Source organism: Morus notabilis, unplaced genomic scaffold, assembly GCF_000414095.1.
Source record: "Morus notabilis unplaced genomic scaffold, ASM41409v2 Scaffold199, whole genome shotgun sequence".
NCBI classification, from domain to species: Eukaryota; Viridiplantae; Streptophyta; class Magnoliopsida; order Rosales; family Moraceae; genus Morus; species Morus notabilis.
The window spans coordinates 450763-470518 of record NW_010366841.1 but is presented as its reverse complement, the minus strand read 5'-3'; the positions used below and the strand labels follow the sequence as shown (position 1 = coordinate 470518).

The 19756-nt window shown below is 37.7% G+C and overlaps 2 protein-coding genes across 4 annotated transcripts; both read left to right on the top strand.

The window, feature by feature from the left end:
• The first annotated feature begins 359 nt into the window (after positions 1-359).
• Positions 360-1223, top strand: LOC21401272. The gene is made up of 2 exons (XM_010111260.2): positions 360-732; positions 1071-1223. Exons 1-2 carry the CDS (start codon positions 398-400, stop codon positions 1132-1134), a joined length of 399 nt encoding a protein of 132 aa, XP_010109562.1. The 5' UTR covers positions 360-397; the 3' UTR covers positions 1135-1223.
• A 6779-nt stretch (positions 1224-8002) lies between these two features.
• Positions 8003-19556, top strand: LOC21401271 (histone-lysine N-methyltransferase ATXR3). Of its 3 annotated transcripts, none has more exons than XM_010111259.2 (20): positions 8003-8332; positions 8531-10875; positions 10983-11039; positions 11161-12339; positions 12919-13286; positions 13371-13928; positions 14028-14128; positions 14285-15329; positions 15485-15556; positions 15759-15869; positions 15947-16047; positions 16461-16560; positions 16650-16745; positions 16889-17056; positions 17176-17301; positions 17420-17473; positions 17768-18015; positions 18106-18214; positions 18307-18609; positions 19194-19556. In XM_010111259.2, exons 2-20 carry the CDS (start codon positions 8661-8663, stop codon positions 19368-19370), a joined length of 7188 nt encoding a protein of 2395 aa, XP_010109561.1. In that variant the 5' UTR covers positions 8003-8332; positions 8531-8660; the 3' UTR covers positions 19371-19556. The 3 variants fall into 3 exon arrangements, with proteins under 3 accessions (XP_010109561.1, XP_024029991.1, XP_024029992.1); XM_024174223.1 differs by having other exon boundaries at positions 12916-13286; XM_024174224.1 differs by lacking the exons at positions 17176-17301; positions 17420-17473; positions 17768-18015; ... (1 more) ...; positions 18307-18609; positions 19194-19556 and having other exon boundaries at positions 12916-13286; positions 16691-16745; positions 16889-17031.
• Positions 19557-19756: the final 200 nt, after the last annotated feature.

Here is a 19756-nt window from a genome sequence, read left to right as displayed (position 1 = left end):
TACCACATTTAGAGTTTTCATTAAGTACCCAATGTTAAAACAAATAAACAATCCCTTTTGCGTGTGTGGTTTTTTAGAGAGAGATTGAAATTTAACTTTTTTTGGTGGTATTTAAATCAAACTTTTTTGATTTAATAATAAGTAAATATAAAGCATGATGGAAATCCAACTCAGCAACGTAACACCCACGCACATGTTAACAGCAGAGTCCATATACGGTTGCTCGATCAGTTAAAAACTGTTATGGAAAAGGACGAAATACTTTCTTTGGATCCACTAGTACACGTAGTTGTGTCACAATCCTCTCTATAAATACAAGGAAACATACACACGCAACAACAACCACCATCAAACTGTTTTCTACTTCTACGTGAAGCTCTCAAGCGATCGATCTGGCATGAAGCCAATGAAGTTCTTCAATTTCTCGGAATTGGGTTCCTGTTGCCGGCCACAAGGCACGCCGGCGCCGGAGCCGGAGGAGAGTGGAAGCCACGCGAGTAGTGGCCGCACCCCGACTTCGAATTACCGCAGCATAAGGTGTCCGGCGGGCACGAAAACGGAGTCGGCGGCACACTGGCGGCCGGCGCTTCCGGCGATATCGGAAGATGCGGTTGTTTCTCAGCTCGTGGAGAGTAAGAGTAAACAGATGGTTCAGAAGAAATCGCCCACCAAAAGTGGTTCCATGGCTAAGGATCAAAGATACAGTAGTACTAACAGTTTTAAAGAGTCCAGGTAATTATATTCTTTGTTTGCAACTTAACTTTCTCAATTGTTAATTTTGTTTTTTTGGTTCTTTTGATGTTTCTTTAATGATTGGTGAATTGGAAAACTAGTTTTAGTTTTTGGTTTATGGAGGACTAAAAGTGTAAATGAGTTTGTCTCTTTTTTGCAACCAAATTCTTGAAAAATCATGTAAAGAAAAAAAAAAGCAAAAAAATGAAAGTGTTTTTTTTTTTTTTTGTATGTTTTCATCTCCTTGTGAGTTGTCACTTTATGGTTGCTTGTTAATTTCATATTTTTTTCTGCTAATTTTTTTGAATAATTTGGCTGAGTTTCTCTAGTTATTACAGGAAAAACTCTGTACCCGCGGCGGTGGTCATCCCAGCTTTCTCACCCACACCTTTCGTGTTCTGATTTATATGTGGCTGTAATTTTTTTTATCAGTGTCTTGTATTTGATTCATCTCGTATTATATATATATATATATATGCATAAAAGCAAAGTGAACCTAAATTAAAAAGAAAGTTTATTCCTTGTAAATTTACTTGTTTATCCCATAGATAGTTTATTCATCTCGTATTTTTCAAGTTGATTCATCTCATAGAAAGTTTATCCCAGAATTACTCAAAAAACAAAAATATATATATATATGGGCTAATTTAAATTCAAGTTTTCTTCTTTCCAACTTTTTAATTTAGCTCACAAGGAAAGTTTATTCCTGTTTTCTTATGAATTTTTCATCAACAGTTGCAAATTGCATTCTTTAAAAGTAGTTGACACGCAACTATTGCCTTTGCTTTTAGTCATCCAAAACACGACTTAGACGTTATTGCACAAACCAATGTTTACCAATACGGTTTTAAAAGCCCAATATTGCTGGATTATATATGCTGTGTTAAATATATTGAGTCGCTAAATCCACAGAGGATTCACAAATCACAAAAGCTTGACGAAGTTCACGATCACTCGGGAGAATAACAGTACGAAAATAGAAAACATTATTAGAAAAAAAAATAGTGATTGTGTCTTTGGATCAGAGACCCGTTACTTTATTCCTGGAAAGCATCAGTTGAAGCATGTTTTAGCTCTTCACTATGGAATTTGGTCTCGGCCCCTCTTGTGTTTGTTTGATCAATGAAGGGTTATGATTCCATTCAATAAGTTACGGCCAGGGGGAGCCACACATGGACGAGGGTGAGCGGCCACCGTACTCTAAACATAATTATTTGTCCCACCTCATTAGTTTAATTACACTCTGTTTCTATGATTAATTCTTTTGATGCCGTCACCTGGTTATGGCAAAAAACATAAGCGTGGAAAAATTAAAAGTTGCAGTATTACTCAATGAAAACATCAATAAAAAAAGTTCCACAATAAAATTGATCATATCAGAGCCGCAACCTGTTTCAGGGACTACATATCTAACTTAGCGTCGGACTAAGGATGGCAACATAGCATATTTGGGGCGGGTGGTCAGCCAACTTGCTCCGCGAATAGAAACATTTACCGTACCATCTTTATGAACTTGCATAAGTTGACGGTTTATAAGACGGATTTTCGCGTCACAGATTCGAGTTATTTACCGTGCTCTATTTATCTGATTAGTTATTTTTATAATTATAAAATAAATAATTAACCATACAAAACATTAAGTTAAAATAAAAGAAAGGTAGCTTTAAATTTTCATTATATTATATAATAGATTATTATCTAATTTAAGAATAAGATATAATTAAATGGGTGGGCAAACGGAGAATAGGGCCAGGGATCTCTAAACCTGACTCTACTGCGTGACCCGTGACAGGTTAAAATTTATAATCCGTTTACAATCTGAATACGTTTAAAGTGGATTTTTTCTAGGGCTGACAATTCGGGTAGTGACACGACTCGAAACCCGCACGAAATTAACGGGTTTGGGTTTATCATAAATAGGTCCGGGTCAAAATCAGGTCGAACCCGTAAAACACGATTAAATAACGTGTCATTTTCATGTTGACCCGCTAACCCGCAATTGACCAGCCATAACCCATTTATTAAACGTGTCATATTTGGGTAACATGAATACACAACCCGTTGATTACCGTTTATTACCCATTTTATAAAAAGTTCAAAAATAAGTTTAGAAATATGTTAACACGACTCACTTATCACCTATTTTATAAACAGGTTCAAAAATAGGTTCAGAAATAGGTTAACAGAACCCATTTATCACCGATTTTATAAACGGGTTGACAGGTAATCAACGGGTTGACACGACACGTTTATGACTTGTTTAATAAACGGGTTATTCGTGTCATGTCATGTCAACCCGTCAATATACAGGCTGTGTTTGAGTTTTGTATTTTGATACGATTAATAAACGAGTCGTATTCGTGTCAGGCCTATTCGTGTCAACTGAGGGGGTTAACAAGACACGAACACGACCCGCCAACACGAATTATCACCCCTAATTTTTCCCACTCGTTAGCAAGTCCCCACTAATAAATTAGTTAACAGGTAAAATCGCCGTCCTTAAATGAGACCAATAAAAAATATTATTATTAAGAATAACCGTCCTAACTAATTTTAATGTTTTAAAAAAGTGAAGGTATTGCATCTAATAAGTCATAACAAGTACCACTGTAAGGTACCACGAGAGTCGTGGTGTAGTAGTAAAGACGCTTTTATTTGGTCTCCTTTGCCCATCCTCTTAAGGTTCGATACTCTGTACCCGTGCTTGTTGCTCTGCCTCTTGTGAGAAATTAACTGGGTCTCTGCGGGCCCCACATGATGGAGGGGAGTGAAAACTGGTTAGATGGTCATTGAGAGACTAATTCAGACATTTTTCACATATTCAATTGTCCCCGAAATTGCTTCTATAGCTGAAGGGGCTAGAGAACATGAAGTGTACCACCATATCCTTTTTTTTGAGTAACAAAAAATAAAGTACCACTATAAGGTTTCAGTTAAAAAAAAAAAAAAAGAATTTGACTTAAAAAGAAAAAGACATTAACAACCTTAAAAAAAAAAAGAAAAAAAGGAATGACACGTTAAACAAAAACTTACCTCATGTTTGGTTTAACTTTTTGAACCAAACAATTAAATTTGAATTGTAAAGGTTCAAATTAAGGGAGATTCTCTGATACGCCTAACGTATCAGTAGGTTATGTTTTTTTAACCGCTAAATCTGTATATTTTTTAACTTTTACATGATTTTATGCAGATCTAACAGACAACAAACTTACCTACCGGTATGTTGACGTACCGAAAAAAGTCCCTCAAATTGATATTTTGTTTAGAAACAAAGAGGGACCATTCAAACCATCAGCTACAAATTCAAATAGTTGATTTTGGAATTCATATCCTCATAAAAGTCACAATCCGGATTGTTAACAACAGTTCAAACACAATAGTTTTTTTTGTTTTTGCTCTCTCTTCAACTTTAAACTTAAAAATGTTTAACTTTTTCGTTTCAACTCCAATGAAGATGATTCTTTTTCCTATATGTTTATATTAAGAGAGTAACAAATTATCATCCATATTGCATATTTAAATATGTTGTTTACAATGGGGTTTTATAACATATATTGCAAAACTCTAATGACAATTACCTAAACACAATTCAAATTTTATTGCCAATTCAAGTTACAATTTATTTACACATCTAAACACCATTTCGAATCGTAATTTAAATCACCACAATTTAAATTGTACAATTTAAATCAAATTACTACAGTTCAAACAGTGAACCGTATATACTTCTGCCAATTCAGACACATCTTTTAATGAGATTCACATATTATAACAAGCTAAGCGTCCGTTTGTTTCCTGTATTCATCCATGATTCTGAATCATGATTCATGATTCTCTACAGTATTTTCTCTCACAAAAAATACACATAAAATGAGAATAATTCTGAACCATGATTCTGAATACACAAACCAAACGAACACTAAATCAAGACAAGTTCGAGAGGCAATTATCAAAATTATAATAATAAAAGCACATCACATCTACGCGCATTTTCTGAGAGTGGAATGCACGTACTATAGCAAGCTAAGAACTAAAGTACCAAACAATGCTTGCTCTAACTCCGTTGGTAGCTCCGAATTTCCATTTGGAGACATCTCCAACGTTGCGGGAAGATGAGTAAAAACACCCACTAGTTTGAGGATATTAGATTTGGCGGCGCTCCTTGTATGTAGCTTTGTCGGTCTAACCTTTCCTCTATTTCATGTTTGGATTATGTTCATGTTTTGGCCCAGCCGAAGTTGTGTTGGGAAGAATCACTCATTCACTTGCCAATTGCCAATTAGAATGCCTTTTCTTGTAAAAATAATTAAAAAAAAAATGCTGTGGTGAAATGGTTCCTGAAAAAAAAAAAAAATGCTTCCTATAAGTTTCTAGTTTCGTGCAAACAAAAGCTACAACGGAAAGAAGACAAAATCGCTGCGTTTGTTTAACTTATATGGCTATTGATTCATTGCACTCTTTCTGAGAGTTGAATTAACGAGATTCATTATCTCTCTCTCTCTCAAACTATATCAGGTTGATTTAAAGTTGTTAATGACGAAGTGGCCTAACTTCATAACATAGCCTTGGATTCACAAATTTAAATTTAAGTGGAAGCAATAAGGAACAGTTCAAGTTCTTTAATCATTTCTCGCTTCCACTTAACTGTTTTATATTACATACCAATTTACAATGGTAACTTGGTTAGATTTTTATGTATTTTTTCAAGAAAAAAAAAAAAACCTCCATTTAGGATAGGGGTATTAAAAAATATCCGATAAACCGCCGAAACTGTCTTATACAATAAAACCGAACTAAATTGTTGATTAATTTTAAATTATTGCGTGATTTGAATTGTATTCTACACTAATTCTAACAGACGATTTAGTGGTTTTGACTTCTTAAACCGTCCAAAAAAATCTATACAATTTTCTTATTCTTAAAATACTTTTCTATGTATATTATTTTCTTTTGATCACAAAAAAAAGTGTAAAATACACCATATCACATTTAATAACTAAAACATTCTCCTTTTATTAGTTAAGTATTTAAGAGTACATAATGAACCTTAAACCTCCTCCCATGTTCTCCCCTCTCCTATTCTCACCTAAAAAATATTGAAAACTTTTTTAGTCATAGCGTAAATTGTTTATACCAAATTGTTTAAGCCGTTTAAGAGTGATTTAGTTTTTATAAAAAATGTTAAAACGGGGAAAGAATTTCATTTTTTGACTTGGTTATTGATTTTAAGAAATAGAAAACCGTCAAAATTGTCCCTAAACACTCTTGATTCGGGATTCACGATATGAACAACAAAAAAGACAACAAATAACCATCGATGGTCGTGGTGTAGTGATAAGGACGTCTTTGTTAGGTCTCCTTTGCTTATCCTCTCATTCGATACTCCGCACTCGCACGTTGTTGCCCTGCCCTTTGTGAGAAATTAAGTAGGCCTCTGCGAGTTTCACAAGATAAAAGGAAGTGAAAACTAGTTGAATAATCAATAAATGACTAGTTTATACCCTTTTTACATACTCAATAATTTTTAAAATTATTTTTATAATTAAAAGGATTAACGGATATAAAGTACACCATCATATTTTTTTTCAGTAGAAAAAAAAAAAAAAAAAGACAACCAATAAAAGTTGATTTTGGACGTCCCTCTAATGATGGGCTAATGCATTGGGCTTGTATTTTATCCTATTAAGTTTTAGGCATCTATGATAGAATCCAATCATAATAAAGATACTCCAAAATTCAACAATGTGAAAAAGGGAACCGAAATGCTGACATAGTCCCAGCCCATCACGTTGACCTTGGGAGTCCCTCCTCACTCCCAACTCCTAAGCTCGCTCCCTCCTAAAGCATTACACTACAAAAACTTGAGCGCCAAAACCACACCACACCCCCCCTTCTATACCCAAGATTACATCCTACTCACCTAAATGACCATCTCACCCTTCCCCGTCCGTTAAAGATTCACCTGATATGTATACGTGGTGGATGTATCTTTTGATTCGAATTAATAGGGGGCAAAAAAAAAAATCATGAATCACGACTTATGCTTGGTCAGCATGCTTATAGAAAAATTGTCACTTTACTTGCTTTGACGATAAAATTAATTGCAAGTTGAAGCAAGAGAGGAAGTAAGGTACAAATCCGTAGCCAATAAAATAAAAAAAAATGTTAACGTCACTATTATTATTATTATTTTTGTTATTTTCTGAATTAACTGTTTGATACGTGAACTTCACTCTCTTATTTTTTATTAAAATTAAAATGATAATATATAATGTTAGTACAGTTTACATGTTAAACAATAAATACATAAAATGATAAAAAGAGTGAAAAAAAAATGATCATAGCATTTTTTATAAAATAATAGATGAATGGATAATGTAATTAAAACGGAGTTAAAATTATTGTAAAAATATGTAATATTTATTACTATTGAAATAAAATTTCTTTATTTAAAATATCTGCTGATCTTAACTTTGTTGTGTCTACGTGTATAATAAGAATTCCAACAATATCATGCCAAATATATTTTTTTTGTAAAAGAAAGAAAATTTCATTGGAAATTTTCTCACCAAAAAACAAAAAATAAAATAAGATAATTACTTACCGTACAACTCACATAATATCTAATGACAATTTGATGTGACAATAATAAAATAAAATCAAAACGAGTACTATTCATATAATAAAAATTATAATTGTGATTTGTTAATTTTTTGATGCGGTGAATTATAGTATCATGTTTTTATGTGCAAACCATCCCCAATCAAAAAAAGAAAAAAAAATTCTTATGTCTAAGAAAAATAAAATACTCTTAAAATTAGTGGACGTTTGGTTCATGTATTCAGAATCATAATTTAAAATTATTCTTATTTTATATATTTTTTTTATAAGAAAAAAATACTATAAATAATCATGAATTATGATTCAAAATTAAAAATGAATATAAGAAATAAACATCCTCTTAAATACTACGGACCACGCTGTAAAAAAAGAAAAAAAAAAGAAAAAGAAAAAGAAGATACTAATGATCCCCCTCTATCTCTATGTAATCCACATGGGCAAATTGCGACTATCCCGCCATGTCGAGTCGATACGGAAGTCAACTCCACGTAGCAGATTTTTTGTTGACTATACGTGCCCGTTGCCCTTTGCCCGTTGCCCTATGCCCGTTGCCCTACCGTACCTCCTTACAAGCTGGAGCTATTGCCACACGACTTAAGGGCATTTCCGTCCTTTCAACTGTTTACCATAGGTCTCCGTGTCCATGACTGAAAACCCAGGCCCAAAGGGCAAAGATAGGGAGAAAAAAAAAGAAAAAAAAAAAGAAAAAAACGAAGGTTTCGTCTTTCGGACCGGGAAGAGAAACGAGAGCGAAACACAAAGATATAGCGCAGAGAGAGAGCGAAAGAGAGAGAGAGAAGAAAATAGCTCAGAGAGAGTGGGACAGAGAGATTTTCCGAGGAGGAATTTCGATTTTCCGCTGTTGATTCCTCGGGTTTTCTTGATCTGTTCTCCGAGGAGTCGTTTTCTCTTCACATGCTCTTCGATTCGAAGCTGGATTTTCTCGCCGATCTCTCCATTTAGCTCCTCAATTTTCTCTGTAAATCTCTCTCTTTCTTGGAGTTTCGTTCAATTTCGTTGATTTCTCACCGGTGTGGTTTTCTGATTCACTCATCTTCTCGAATAGGGAAGTTTTGTGATTGTTCGCGTATGGAATAGTGTGTTATTTTTGTTTTTGTTTATTCGTCGAAACCCTACATTTGGTGGGTGCTGACATTTTTGAATTTGTGAAATTTAGGGTTTTGGATTGGAGCCAAGGATCCTGGAGGGAAAGAGAATCGAGAGAAATCTTGCAGCATGAGCATCGATAGCCCCGGAGGAGGGGAGAGTTAGGGTTCCGAAATTCGGCGAAAAGGATTGTGATTTCCATGGGTGATGGAGGCGTCGCATGCATGTCCTTGCAGCATAACATCATGGAGAGGTTTCCAATTCCGGAGAAGACTGCGGTTTTCGGAGGCAAGAACGCTAACAATGGCTTTGGTTCCAAGTCGTCGCTCAAATTGGCTGACTCAGAGAGAAAGAAGAAGAAGAAGATGAAGCCCAAGAAACAGGATAACGCGAGGAACGGCGAGCCCGAGAAAAGCGAACTGGGTTTGGCTAGAGGTGGGAAGAGTGGCAGCGTTAAGGAAGTTGAGAACGGTGAAAGCCAGGAGAAGAAGGACGAGGTTGAGGAGGGTGAATTGAGGACTTTGAAGTGGCCCAAGGGGGAAGTGGAGAATGGGGAATTTGTTCCGGAGAGGTACCGCAGAAGCGAAACTGAGAAGGGCGAGATAGTAGATGAGAAGTGGAGAAAAAGCGAGGTGGAGGCGGGAGAATTTGTTTCGGGGAAATGGCGAAGAGGCGAAGTAGAGAAAGGGGAGATATTTTCAGAGAGAGGCAGAAAAGGTGACGCTGAGTTCGCGCCTTGGAGAGCGCCCAGGGATGAAATTGAGAAAGGTGAGTTCATTCCTGATAGATGGCAGAGAAATGAAGTGTCCAGAGATGACTACGGTTATGGCAAAATTCACAGGTACGATACAGGTAAGAACAAGGTATGGAAATTCGAGCGTGAGCGCACCCCACCTTCTGGGAAGTATTCCAATTTGAGTGATGATGCCTTTAGAAGGAAGGAATTCAATAGAAGTGGGAATCAGCAAGGAAAGACTACTCCCAGGTGGGAATTTGGGCAGGAGAGGAATGTAAGGATCAGCTCGAAGATTGTCGACGAGGAAGGTTTGTACAAGAAGGAATGCAGTAACGGTAAGAACCACGGCAAAGAGTACTCTTCTGGCCCTGGGAACAGGTTGAAGCGGTATGGCATTGAGCCGGATATTAATGAACGCAAGCATTATGGAGATTATGGGGATTATGCTGGTCTGAAAAGTCGGAGACTTTCTGATGACAGTGGTCGCCCTGTCCATGCAGAACACTATTCACGCCACTCTGTGGAGAGGTCGTATAGGAATTCTTCTTCTTCTTCTTCTTCCAGATTACCTCCGACAGATAAGTACTCGGGTCGGCACTATGACTCAACTATGTCTAATAGAGCTGTTTATGATCGGCACGGGCGAAGTCCAGTTCATTTGGAACGTTCCCCACGTGAGAGGAACCGGTATTATGATCACAGAGACAAGAGTCCAGTACGTCGAGAGAGATCACCACATGTTCGTGAGAGATCTCCATATGATCGGAGTCGTCAGTATGATCACAAGAACCGCAGTCAGTCCCCACAAGATCGCACTCGACACCATGACCGCAGGGATCGAACTCCAAACTATGTGGAGCGGTCCCCACATGACCGGAGTAGGCCCAATAACCACCGAGAAGTAGGCCGGAAAAGTGGGCCAAGTGAACAGCGTAACTCCCAGCATGGCAATAAAGTGCAAGAAGATAAACTGGTCCAGAGGGAACCTGTTGTGAACGACTCACATTCTTCAGCGAAGGAATCTCAAGAGAAAAGTGATGTTCTCAATGTTAGTGGATCCGTAGAAACAAATGCGAACTGCGAGTCTCACAAAGAGGAGTCACAAAGTCCAAGTATTAACTGCAAAGGAACGTCTCATACAGGTGGAGCTGCTCCAGAAGAGCTGCCTTCTATGGAGGAAGACATGGACATATGTGACACACCTCCACATGTCTCGATCGTTTCTGACTTATCCACTGGGAAATGGTTTTACCTTGATTATTACGGTGTTGAACACGGGCCTTCAAAGTTATGTGACCTTAAGGCACTTGTGGAAGAAGGGACTCTGATGTCTGATCACATGGTGAAACATGTAGATAGCGATAGGTGGATGACGGTTGAAAATGCTGTATCTCCGTTAGTTACTGTGAATTTCCCGTCTATTATGCCGGATTCTATAACCCAGTTGGTGAGTCCTCCAGAAGCTCCTGGTAATTTGTTAATGGAAACTGGAGATATTGGGCAGTATGGTAGTCAGGCCAACGAGGAAAAAGCATGCACTTCATTGCAGCCAGTTTTCTTGCCAGATGGTAGGGTAGCAGTTTCTGAGCTTCTAGAAGATCTCCGCATTGATGAAAGGATTGGGTCTCTATTTGAGGGTTTTCCAGTTATTCCTGGAAAGGAAATGGAAGCTCTTGGAGGTTTTTTCTCGTACTCTTTAAGTAGTTGATATTATTTTGTGATCCCTGTCCTTCGTGCCACTATTATTTGAGTTTCACCTTTGTCTTTGTAATTTGTCATCCTGCAGAAGTCTTGCAAATGACTTTTGGCAATGCCTGGTGGGAGGAATGGGCAAAATCTGAAGGTAAAATTGATGACGGTGCTGCTTCATGTAATTAATATACAAGCAAGCATATACGTCTGTGTCTTGCTGTAAGCATATCAATTTATGATCTCATTGTAAATTATATTCCTGGCATATGCAGGTTTCAGTTTGTATCCCAGTCAGACGAGTGAAGATGATGAACAGAAAATGGACGAGTTATCAGTATATTCTGACATCAAATTACAAGAAGGTGCAGAATCCTGGTCTAGTGCACACTCTGACAAGGATTATCCTCATGGTGATTCTAGTGATTGGTTTTCTGGAAGATGGTCTTGCAAGGGTGGTGATTGGAAGAGGAGTGATGAATCTGCCCAAGATAGATCTACTAGAAAGAAAATTGTCGTGAATGATGGTTTCCCACTATGCCAGATGCCCAAGTCTGGATATGAGGACCCTCGATGGCATCGGAAGGATGACCTCTATTATCCTTCCCAGGGCAGAAGGCTTGATTTACCCCTTTGGGCCTTTTCAACTCCGGATGAAAAGTGTGATTCCAGCGGCATGAGCAGGTCAACTCAAAATAAGCCCCCAATCGTTAGGGGAGTAAAAGGAACTATGTTATCAGTCGTCAGGATAAATGCATGTGTGGTTAAAGACCACGGTTCTTTTGTTTCTGAGCCTCGGACGAAAGTTCGAGGTAAGGAGCGATATTCTTCTAGGGCCACTCGATCGTATTCTGCCAGTAGTGATGGCAAGCGATCTTCAGCAGAAGGTGACATTCAGTCAAAGAGTGGTAGTGAGCAAGGTTTGCCAGGCTCTTGGAAAAGCAGCGCATTTATTAACACTCCTAAAGATCGTATTTGCACAGTCGACGACTTGTTGTTACATTTGGGTGAATGGTACTACCTTGATGGTGCTGGGCATGAGCAAGGACCTTCATCGTTTTCTGAGCTTCAGGCTTTAGCAGATCAAGAAACTATTCCAAAAGGTAGCAGCGTTTTCCGTAAGTTTGATAGAGTATGGGTTCCAGTCACCTCTACTGCTGAGACTTCAGAACAGACAGTAAAGAATCAAGGGGAGAGCACTGCATCTGGTGATTCTTCAGGACCTCTCATGCAGTTTCAGGGTGCCGCACATGGTGAACGTAATGCAACGTCTAATTCGTTTCACAACCTACATCCTCAGTTTATTGGTTATACCCTTGGAAAGCTGCATGAATTAGTGATGAAATCATACAAGACCCGGGAGTTCGCTGCAGCTGTCAATGAGGCTTTAGATCCATGGATTAATGCCAAGCAGCCAAAGAAAGAGACAGAGAAGCATGTTTACTGGAAATCAGGTAGAAATAAGTTCTTATAGTGTCCTTGATTGCTCATTTTCTGCTTTTACTGCTGCCAAGGTTGTTATTTACTTAGTTGCGATTATCTTTTTCTCGTTTGATTTTCTTTTTGTTCTTTTGCATTCATCAACTCATAGTTTTCATGTTTCATGTGGAACAAACATGCATTTCCATTTACACGTCTTCCCATGTCCTGCAGTTTTGCATCTAATAAATTCCCATTTAAATAATCTTTTTTTTTTTTTTAATATCATTTACTCTTACAGCAGTCTTCTGTTTCCTTAGTTGATTTTTTGTATACTTTTGTGTATTGGCAAACCCAATACCACGCAATCACATGGATTCCTATTTGCCATTGATTTTCATTATGTTTTCTTTGATAACTATAGGCAGTTACATCATCTATGGTGTACTTGATTCATGTTTTTAGAATTTCTTGTTGTGCATTATTAATATATTTTGTGGGCATGTGTGATTATCCAGAACATGGAATTTTATTATGAATTTACATTTTGTAATTATTTATTTATTTTTTCCTAATCTGTTTCTGGGGTGGTTGGGGACTGGTTTCTAAAGAAGGTGATGCACGTGCTGCCAAAAGAGCCCGTCTTCTGGGTGATGACAGCGAAGACGAGGAAATAGAAGACAATGATCAGACAGTTGTCAAGGCTGAATCCACATTTGAGGACTTGTGCGGTGATGCTTCCTTCTGTAGAGAGCAGGGTGTGAGTTCTGAACCTGGGATTGGAGGCTGGGGAATCCTGGATGGTCATGTGTTGGCAAGGGTCTTTCATTTTCTGAGAGCAGACATGAAATCACTTGCATTTGCTTCTTTGACTTGTAAGCATTGGAGAGCTGCTGTCGGGTTTTACAGGGACATTTCACGACAAGTCGACTTGTCATATTTGGGTCCTAATTGCACTGATCCCATCTTCCTCAACATTATGGTATGTTTTTCTTTTGTTTTTAATAGCAGTATAGCAGGAGATCATTACTACTTCCCAAGTTTACTCTGAATATTTTGCTTGCAGAGTGGTTATAGCAAAGATAAGATCAATTCTATGGTTTTAATTGGTTGTACAAACATCACTTCTGGCACGCTGGAGGAGATTATTTCTTCATTTTCTTGTCTGTCTACCATAGATATCAGGAGATGCAGGCAGTTCAGCGAATTGGCCCAAAAGTTTCACAACTTCAACTGGATCAAGAGCCGGAACTCACGTACCACGGTGAACTCTGAGGATTCATATACTAAAGTAAGGAGTTTGAAACAGATAACTGAAAAATCTTCGTCTGTCTCAAAAGTTAAGGGTCTCTATGGTAATGCGGATGATTTTGGTGAACTGAAAGAGTATTTTGATAGTGTGAATAAGAGAGACTCAGCAAATCAATTATTCCGGCGAAGCTTATATAAACGTTCAAAGCTCTTTGATGCCCGAAAATCCTCATCCATTTTATCTAGGGATGCCCGTACAAGGCGATGGGCTGTAAAAAAATCTGAAAATGGCTATAAGAGGATGGAGGAATTTCTTGCTACTAGTCTGAAGGACATCATGAAGGAGAATACCTTTGATTTCTTTGTACCAAAGGTAGTGGTAGTAAATTTTTTGTACACTCACTTTTTGGATGTTTTTCATAGTAGTCCTTTTCTTTTATCTGTTCTCAAAATTTCTCTTTGTATTCATCAGGTAGCCGAAATTCAGGAAAAAATGAAAAAGGGTTATTACATTGGCCGTGGATTGAGCTCTGTCAAGGAAGACATCATTAGAATGTGCCGAGATGCAAAAAAGTAAATCATCTTTGCTGTCTTCTGTCATCTTTCCCACCCCCACCAGAAAAAGAAAAAAAAATGACAAAACCGGAACTTTAATTTTGAAGACCATTGGGCTTAATTTTAAACCCTTGTCTGTTCTTACTAAAGTATGATTTTACTATCTTTATGCAGAGCAAACAATCGTGGTGATGCTGGAAATATGAGTCGCATTATCACATTGTTTAATCAACTTGCCTTACGTTTGGATGGGGGTTCCAAGCCTTCTCATGAAAAAGATGAGATGTTAAAGCTTGGCGAAGATGATTCATCGTCAGGATTCTCATCTACTTACAAGTACAAAAAGAAGCTGAACAAAGGAGTCACTGAAAGGAAGTACATGAACAGAAGTAACGGAACTTCCTCTTTGAATGGTGGTCTGGATTATGGAGAGGATGCGTCTGATCGAGAAATCAGAAGGCGGCTATCCAAACTGAACAAAAAACCTTCCGATTCAGAAAGTGAAACTTCTGATGATCCTGACAGGTCTTCTGAATATAGCAATAGTAGTGAGAGTACCACTTCTGAATCAGAAAGTGACAAATCAGAAGTTCGAACTTGGCAGTCAGGAGCGGGTGGATACTTTTCACCTGATGAGGGTTTGGATTCTATGACTGATGATCGTGAATGGGGTGCACGCATGACAAAAGCAAGCTTGGTTCCTCCTGTTACCAGGAAATATGAAGTCGTTGATGAGTATGTTATTGTAGCAGATGAGGATGATGTGAGGAGAAAGATGCAGGTATCTCTGCCAGATGACTATATTGAGAAGCTTAATGCACAGAAGAATGGAATTGAGGAGTCAGACATGGAGCTTCCTGAAGTCAAAGATTATAAGCCAAGAAAACAGCTTGGACGCGAGGTTATAGAGCAAGAAGTTTATGGAATTGATCCCTACACCCACAATCTCCTACTTGATTCTATGCCGGAAGAATTGGATTGGCCTCTTCTTGAGAAGCATGTGTTTATTGAAGATGTCCTCCTTCGCAATTTGAACAAGAAAGTTAGGCACTTTACTGGCACTGGAAATACTCCTATGATGTATCCTCTGCAACCTGTTATTGAAGAAATTCAGGATTCTGCTGAGGAGGACGGTGATATACAAACTATTAGATTGTGTCAGGGTATCCTGAGGGCCATAGATAGTCGTACTGATGACAAATATGTAGCTTATAGAAAGGTACGCGCATTATTCTGTACTGTACAAGTTAAACCTGTTTCTTCCCCTTTTTTTTGTTTCGTTCTTCCCCTTTTTTTGTTGCGCTAATTCTGAGACTTTTTGCAACTTTATGGTACCCATACTGATCTTCTTTTGTCCTTGTTTGTTGGTATTAGGGTCTTGGAGTCGTTTGCAATAAGGAAGAAGGTTTTGCAGAAGATGATTTTGTCGTGGAGTTTTTGGGAGAGGTAACGGCTTTCACATTTCTGGACCCTTTTTATCTGTTGAGAATTATTATTCTGGAATTTTTAAATGTATGCTCAACTTAACCCATGCTGCTATTTTTTTGGTCCTGTATCTCTGTTTCTTGCTTGAGAATATGGTTCTGGGTACTTGATGTGACACCAAAATTTTTCCCTTTAATCATTGTTTTTACATTTCCTTTTATAGGTTTATCCTGTTTGGAAATGGTTCGAAAAGCAAGATGGGATTCGATCTTTGCAAAAAAATAATAATGATCCAGCTCCAGAATTTTATAACATTTATCTTGAGAGGCCCAAGGTTTTCTATACTTTAACTTTGTTGAGTTCTGCTTTCTTTTCTGAAAATTTCATTTGACCGTCTATTGTTTATTGCAGGGTGATGCTGATGGGTATGATTTAGTTGTTGTTGATGCCATGCATAAGGCTAATTATGCCAGTCGAATTTGTCACTCATGCCGGCCTAATTGCGAAGCAAAGTAAGCTCTGTCTATTGTTTCAACTTCCAACTATGTTAATGTTCCGGTTGACTTGTGGAGTTGCAAAGTCGACTATTCTTATAAAGAGCAGATTTTGCTTTTTGTAACCCTGCCTTGTATATACTGAGCAGAATTGTAATGAAAGTTTAGCATATGGATTGTTGCATTACAGTGAGATTTTGTGGCACTATCATCTGAGTATCATCGTTTTAGAACTTTAATCTTTGATCAGTATCAACTAAAATGCTCTGTTGCTGTTAGACGTAGTTTCCTCATTGATTACTGCATTAGTCATGTCATCACACACACATTTAGACATTATACAGGAGATCTGCTGCTACCTTTTTCTCAATGAGATACTTTACAGTACTCAAGTCTCAAGCTAATGTGAATCTCACATTTGTAAAATGCAGAGTTACTGCGGTAGATGGTCATTACCAGATTGGAATATATACTGTCCGCAAAATTGGCAATGGTGAGGAGATCACATTCGATTATAATTCTGTTACGGAGGTCTGATTCTTTTGCCTATCACTTTATGTACTTTAGAAACAATTGACTTAGTTTGATGCTTAACCGTTTGTCTGTTCACTTTGCAACAGAGCAAGGATGAATATGAAGCATCTGTTTGTTTGTGTGGCAGCCAAGTCTGCCGGGGAAGCTATTTGAATTTGACAGGCGAAGGGGCTTTTCAAAAGGTATCCGAAAAATAAATAGCTACATTTTCTATGAAACCTTGGAGTTCATTTTCCCTCGAGGAGCAAATTATTTTCACACTCTGAAACTTGGCTTTCCAAAGGTTGATGCTTTAACTTTATGAATTATTTTACGTCTTTATTAGGTCCTCAAGGAATGGCATGGAATTCTAGACCGTCATCAATTAATGCTGGAAGCCTGTGAAGCAAATTCAGTTTCCGAAGAGGATTATCTTGAATTGGGAAGGGCTGGTTTGGGTAGTTGTTTGCTTGGTGGGTTGCCGGATTGGTTGGTTGTGTATTCAGCTCGCTTGGTATGTCTACTTGGTCGCTACTTCATTTCATTCTAGGACTTTTTTGTTTTCTTTGCTTGGTATATATTAACCTTCTCTTACGTACTGATTGTTTTTGACCCCTTCTGACTTGGTTGAAGGTGAGATTCATAAACTTTGAAAGAACAAAGCTTCCTGAAGAGATTCTGAGGCATAATTTGGAAGAGAAAAGAAAATACTTTTCGGATATTTGTCTGGAGGTCGAGAAGAGTGACGCTGAAGTTCAGGTGAATATTGTTTAATCTACTATTTCTTTAATCCTTCGTGCATGATTGTACTAATGTGTGTTTCTGTGGTGTGCTTGGGTTATATATGAGATACTCAGTAGTTTTTTGCTTGAGACAGGCTGAGGGTGTTTACAACCAAAGGCTTCAGAATTTGGCAGTTACTCTTGACAAGGTGATTACCGTTCTCCAATTCTAGAATGATGTCAACATTATCGTCATCTTCTTTGTTCTATTTTTTGGTTTATTCATTGTTACAATCTATGTAAAAACTAGGCACATCTTATACAGAGTCATGGACTAATTATCTTGTACGATCATCAGAAGATTTACATATAGACCTTGCTGCAAATAGTCATGGATGGGCATTGCTGCGTTGTAATGTTTATCTGATAAAATCAAAGTTGCATATAATAGGACAATTTTAATCCTGTTTTTGTTGTCTTAATCTTTTGCATTCTATATACAGGTGAGGTATGTCATGAGATGCGTTTTTGGTGACCCAAAGAATGCTCCACCTCCGCTAGAGAGGTTGAGTCCTGAACAAGTTGTTGCCTTCCTCTGGAAGGGAGAAGGATCACTTGTTGAGGAGCTTCTTGAGAGCTTGACTCCTCATGCGACCAAAGAAATGCTTGATGATCTGAAGTCCAAGATCTGTGCTCATGATCCATCGGGTTCTGAAGACATTCAGAAAGAACTTAAAAAATCTTTGCTGTGGTAAGGAGAATACTTTTATTTTGTTTTCATGGTTATGCTTTTTACCTTGTATAGCATGCAAATTACACTGATTGCCCTTTTCTCCTGCAGGTTGAGAGATGAAGTCCGAAATCTTCCATGTACATACAAGTCTCGGAACGATGCTGCTGCTGACTTGATTCATATTTATGCTTATACAAAGTGCTTTTTCAGAATACGGGTATGTCTCGTGTCATTAAGAAATGAGGAAGAAAAATTCCTAGTCCAGCAAAGGTTTCTGTTTTTTAATCCGCGAATTCTTTTACATTCCAGGAATACAAAGCTGTAACTTCTCCGCCTGTGTACATTAGTCCACTTGACTTGGGTCCCAAGTGCAAAGATAAATTGGGAACAGGTCTTCAGGAGTATTGCAAGACATACGGGGAGAATTATTGTTTAGGGCAGCTTATTTTTTGGCACAACCAGACTAGTGCTGATCCAGATTGTAGCCTCGCTAGAGCAAGTAGGGGTTGCTTGTCATTACCCGAATTTGGTTCTTTCTATGCCAAAATTCAGAAGCCCTCTAGGCAGCGTGTTTATGGCCCGAGGACTGTCCGATTTATGCTCTCAAGGATGGTGAGTTTTCGTTTTATCTTTTTTTTTTTTCCATTTTTTTTCCGTGGGGTTCTTTAGAATGCAGGTCCCTTCCCACTTTATCCTGTATTTTTGTTCCTAGTATTCCACCAAGAGACAAGTTTTATTTATTCTCTAGAAATGTATTCAACATTACTTCAGGATCCCTTTAGGTGAATATCCCCTGATTTCCAACGACTCTTTTTGCAGTTCGTTAACTTTTGTTTTTGTTTTTGTTTTTTTTTTTTTGAGACAAATACTAGATTTCCACGTCTTGCGTGGTTAGCTGTTTTAGAACTAGAGTTCATCCATAGGCCTGAAATATTGGTAACCTGGAACTAACCGGTGTTATTAATATTATTATTATTATAAGACAAGCTGGTTTTAATTTTAGAATTCCTTCATTAATTATAGAGTACAGGAGAAAAAAAAAAAAAAAAAAAAAAACCGTTTGTGAACCTAGTTTCGGCTTTCATGTGCTGTCCTTAGTTTCAAATGAAAAACCCAGCAATCTCTAATCTGAATAAACTTGCTTCCGTTTTAATGTTGTTATCTTACCTTAAAACCATTTTGTGTTGATGATGCAGGAGAAGCAGCCGCAGAGACCTTGGCCAAAGGACCGAATATGGTCGTTTAAGAGCAGGCCGAAGGTGGTTTGCAGTCCTATGCTTGATGCTGTTTTAACTAACACTCCGTTGGACAGAGATCTGGTTCATTGGTTAAAACATAGGCCTGCCGTATATCAGGCCACGTGGGACCGATGAAACTACTTTTTTGGCAGATGCTAGGGACACAGAACAGCAGAGGATTGCGGGCCAACGCTGTTAATTGAGTTTTGGAATGATATTCTTCTTAGGTTTTAGTTGACACCAGCCCTTTTTGATGTGGGTTTTAAAAAAAAAAATGTCATTCCAAAACTCTCATTCATTGTACTACTACTACCTCATTATTCTGTATTTTTTGGTTTTTTTTTTTTTTTTTTTTTTTTTTTTTTTTTTTTTATTGTAATCCATTCGTTGTCTAGTGGTTAGAGCATATTTGTTTCCCCTATTCTAATTCAAGGAAATGTGAATGGAAAAAAAAGGGGGTGAAAAATCAAATGACTCTTTTTTATTTATTTATTTTTTATTTTTCTTGTATGTTGCTCGTT

What these genes read in the sequence shown, in the direction of transcription:
- LOC21401272 (XM_010111260.2), top strand. Translation starts at nt 398, where the DNA reads ATGAAGCCAATGAAGTTCTTCAATTTCTCGGAATTGGGTTCCTGTTGC. An exon ending in AACAGTTTTAAAGAGTCCAG is followed by an intron (nt 733 to 1,070) that starts GTAATTATATTC and finishes TAGTTATTACAG; the next exon opens with GAAAAACTCTGTACCCGCGG.
- LOC21401271 (XM_024174223.1), top strand. Translation starts at nt 8,661, where the DNA reads ATGGGTGATGGAGGCGTCGCATGCATGTCCTTGCAGCATAACATCATG. An exon ending in ATGTGCCGAGATGCAAAAAA is followed by an intron (nt 14,129 to 14,284) that starts GTAAATCATCTT and finishes ATCTTTATGCAG; the next exon opens with AGCAAACAATCGTGGTGATG. An exon ending in AATATGTAGCTTATAGAAAG is followed by an intron (nt 15,330 to 15,484) that starts GTACGCGCATTA and finishes TGTTGGTATTAG; the next exon opens with GGTCTTGGAGTCGTTTGCAA.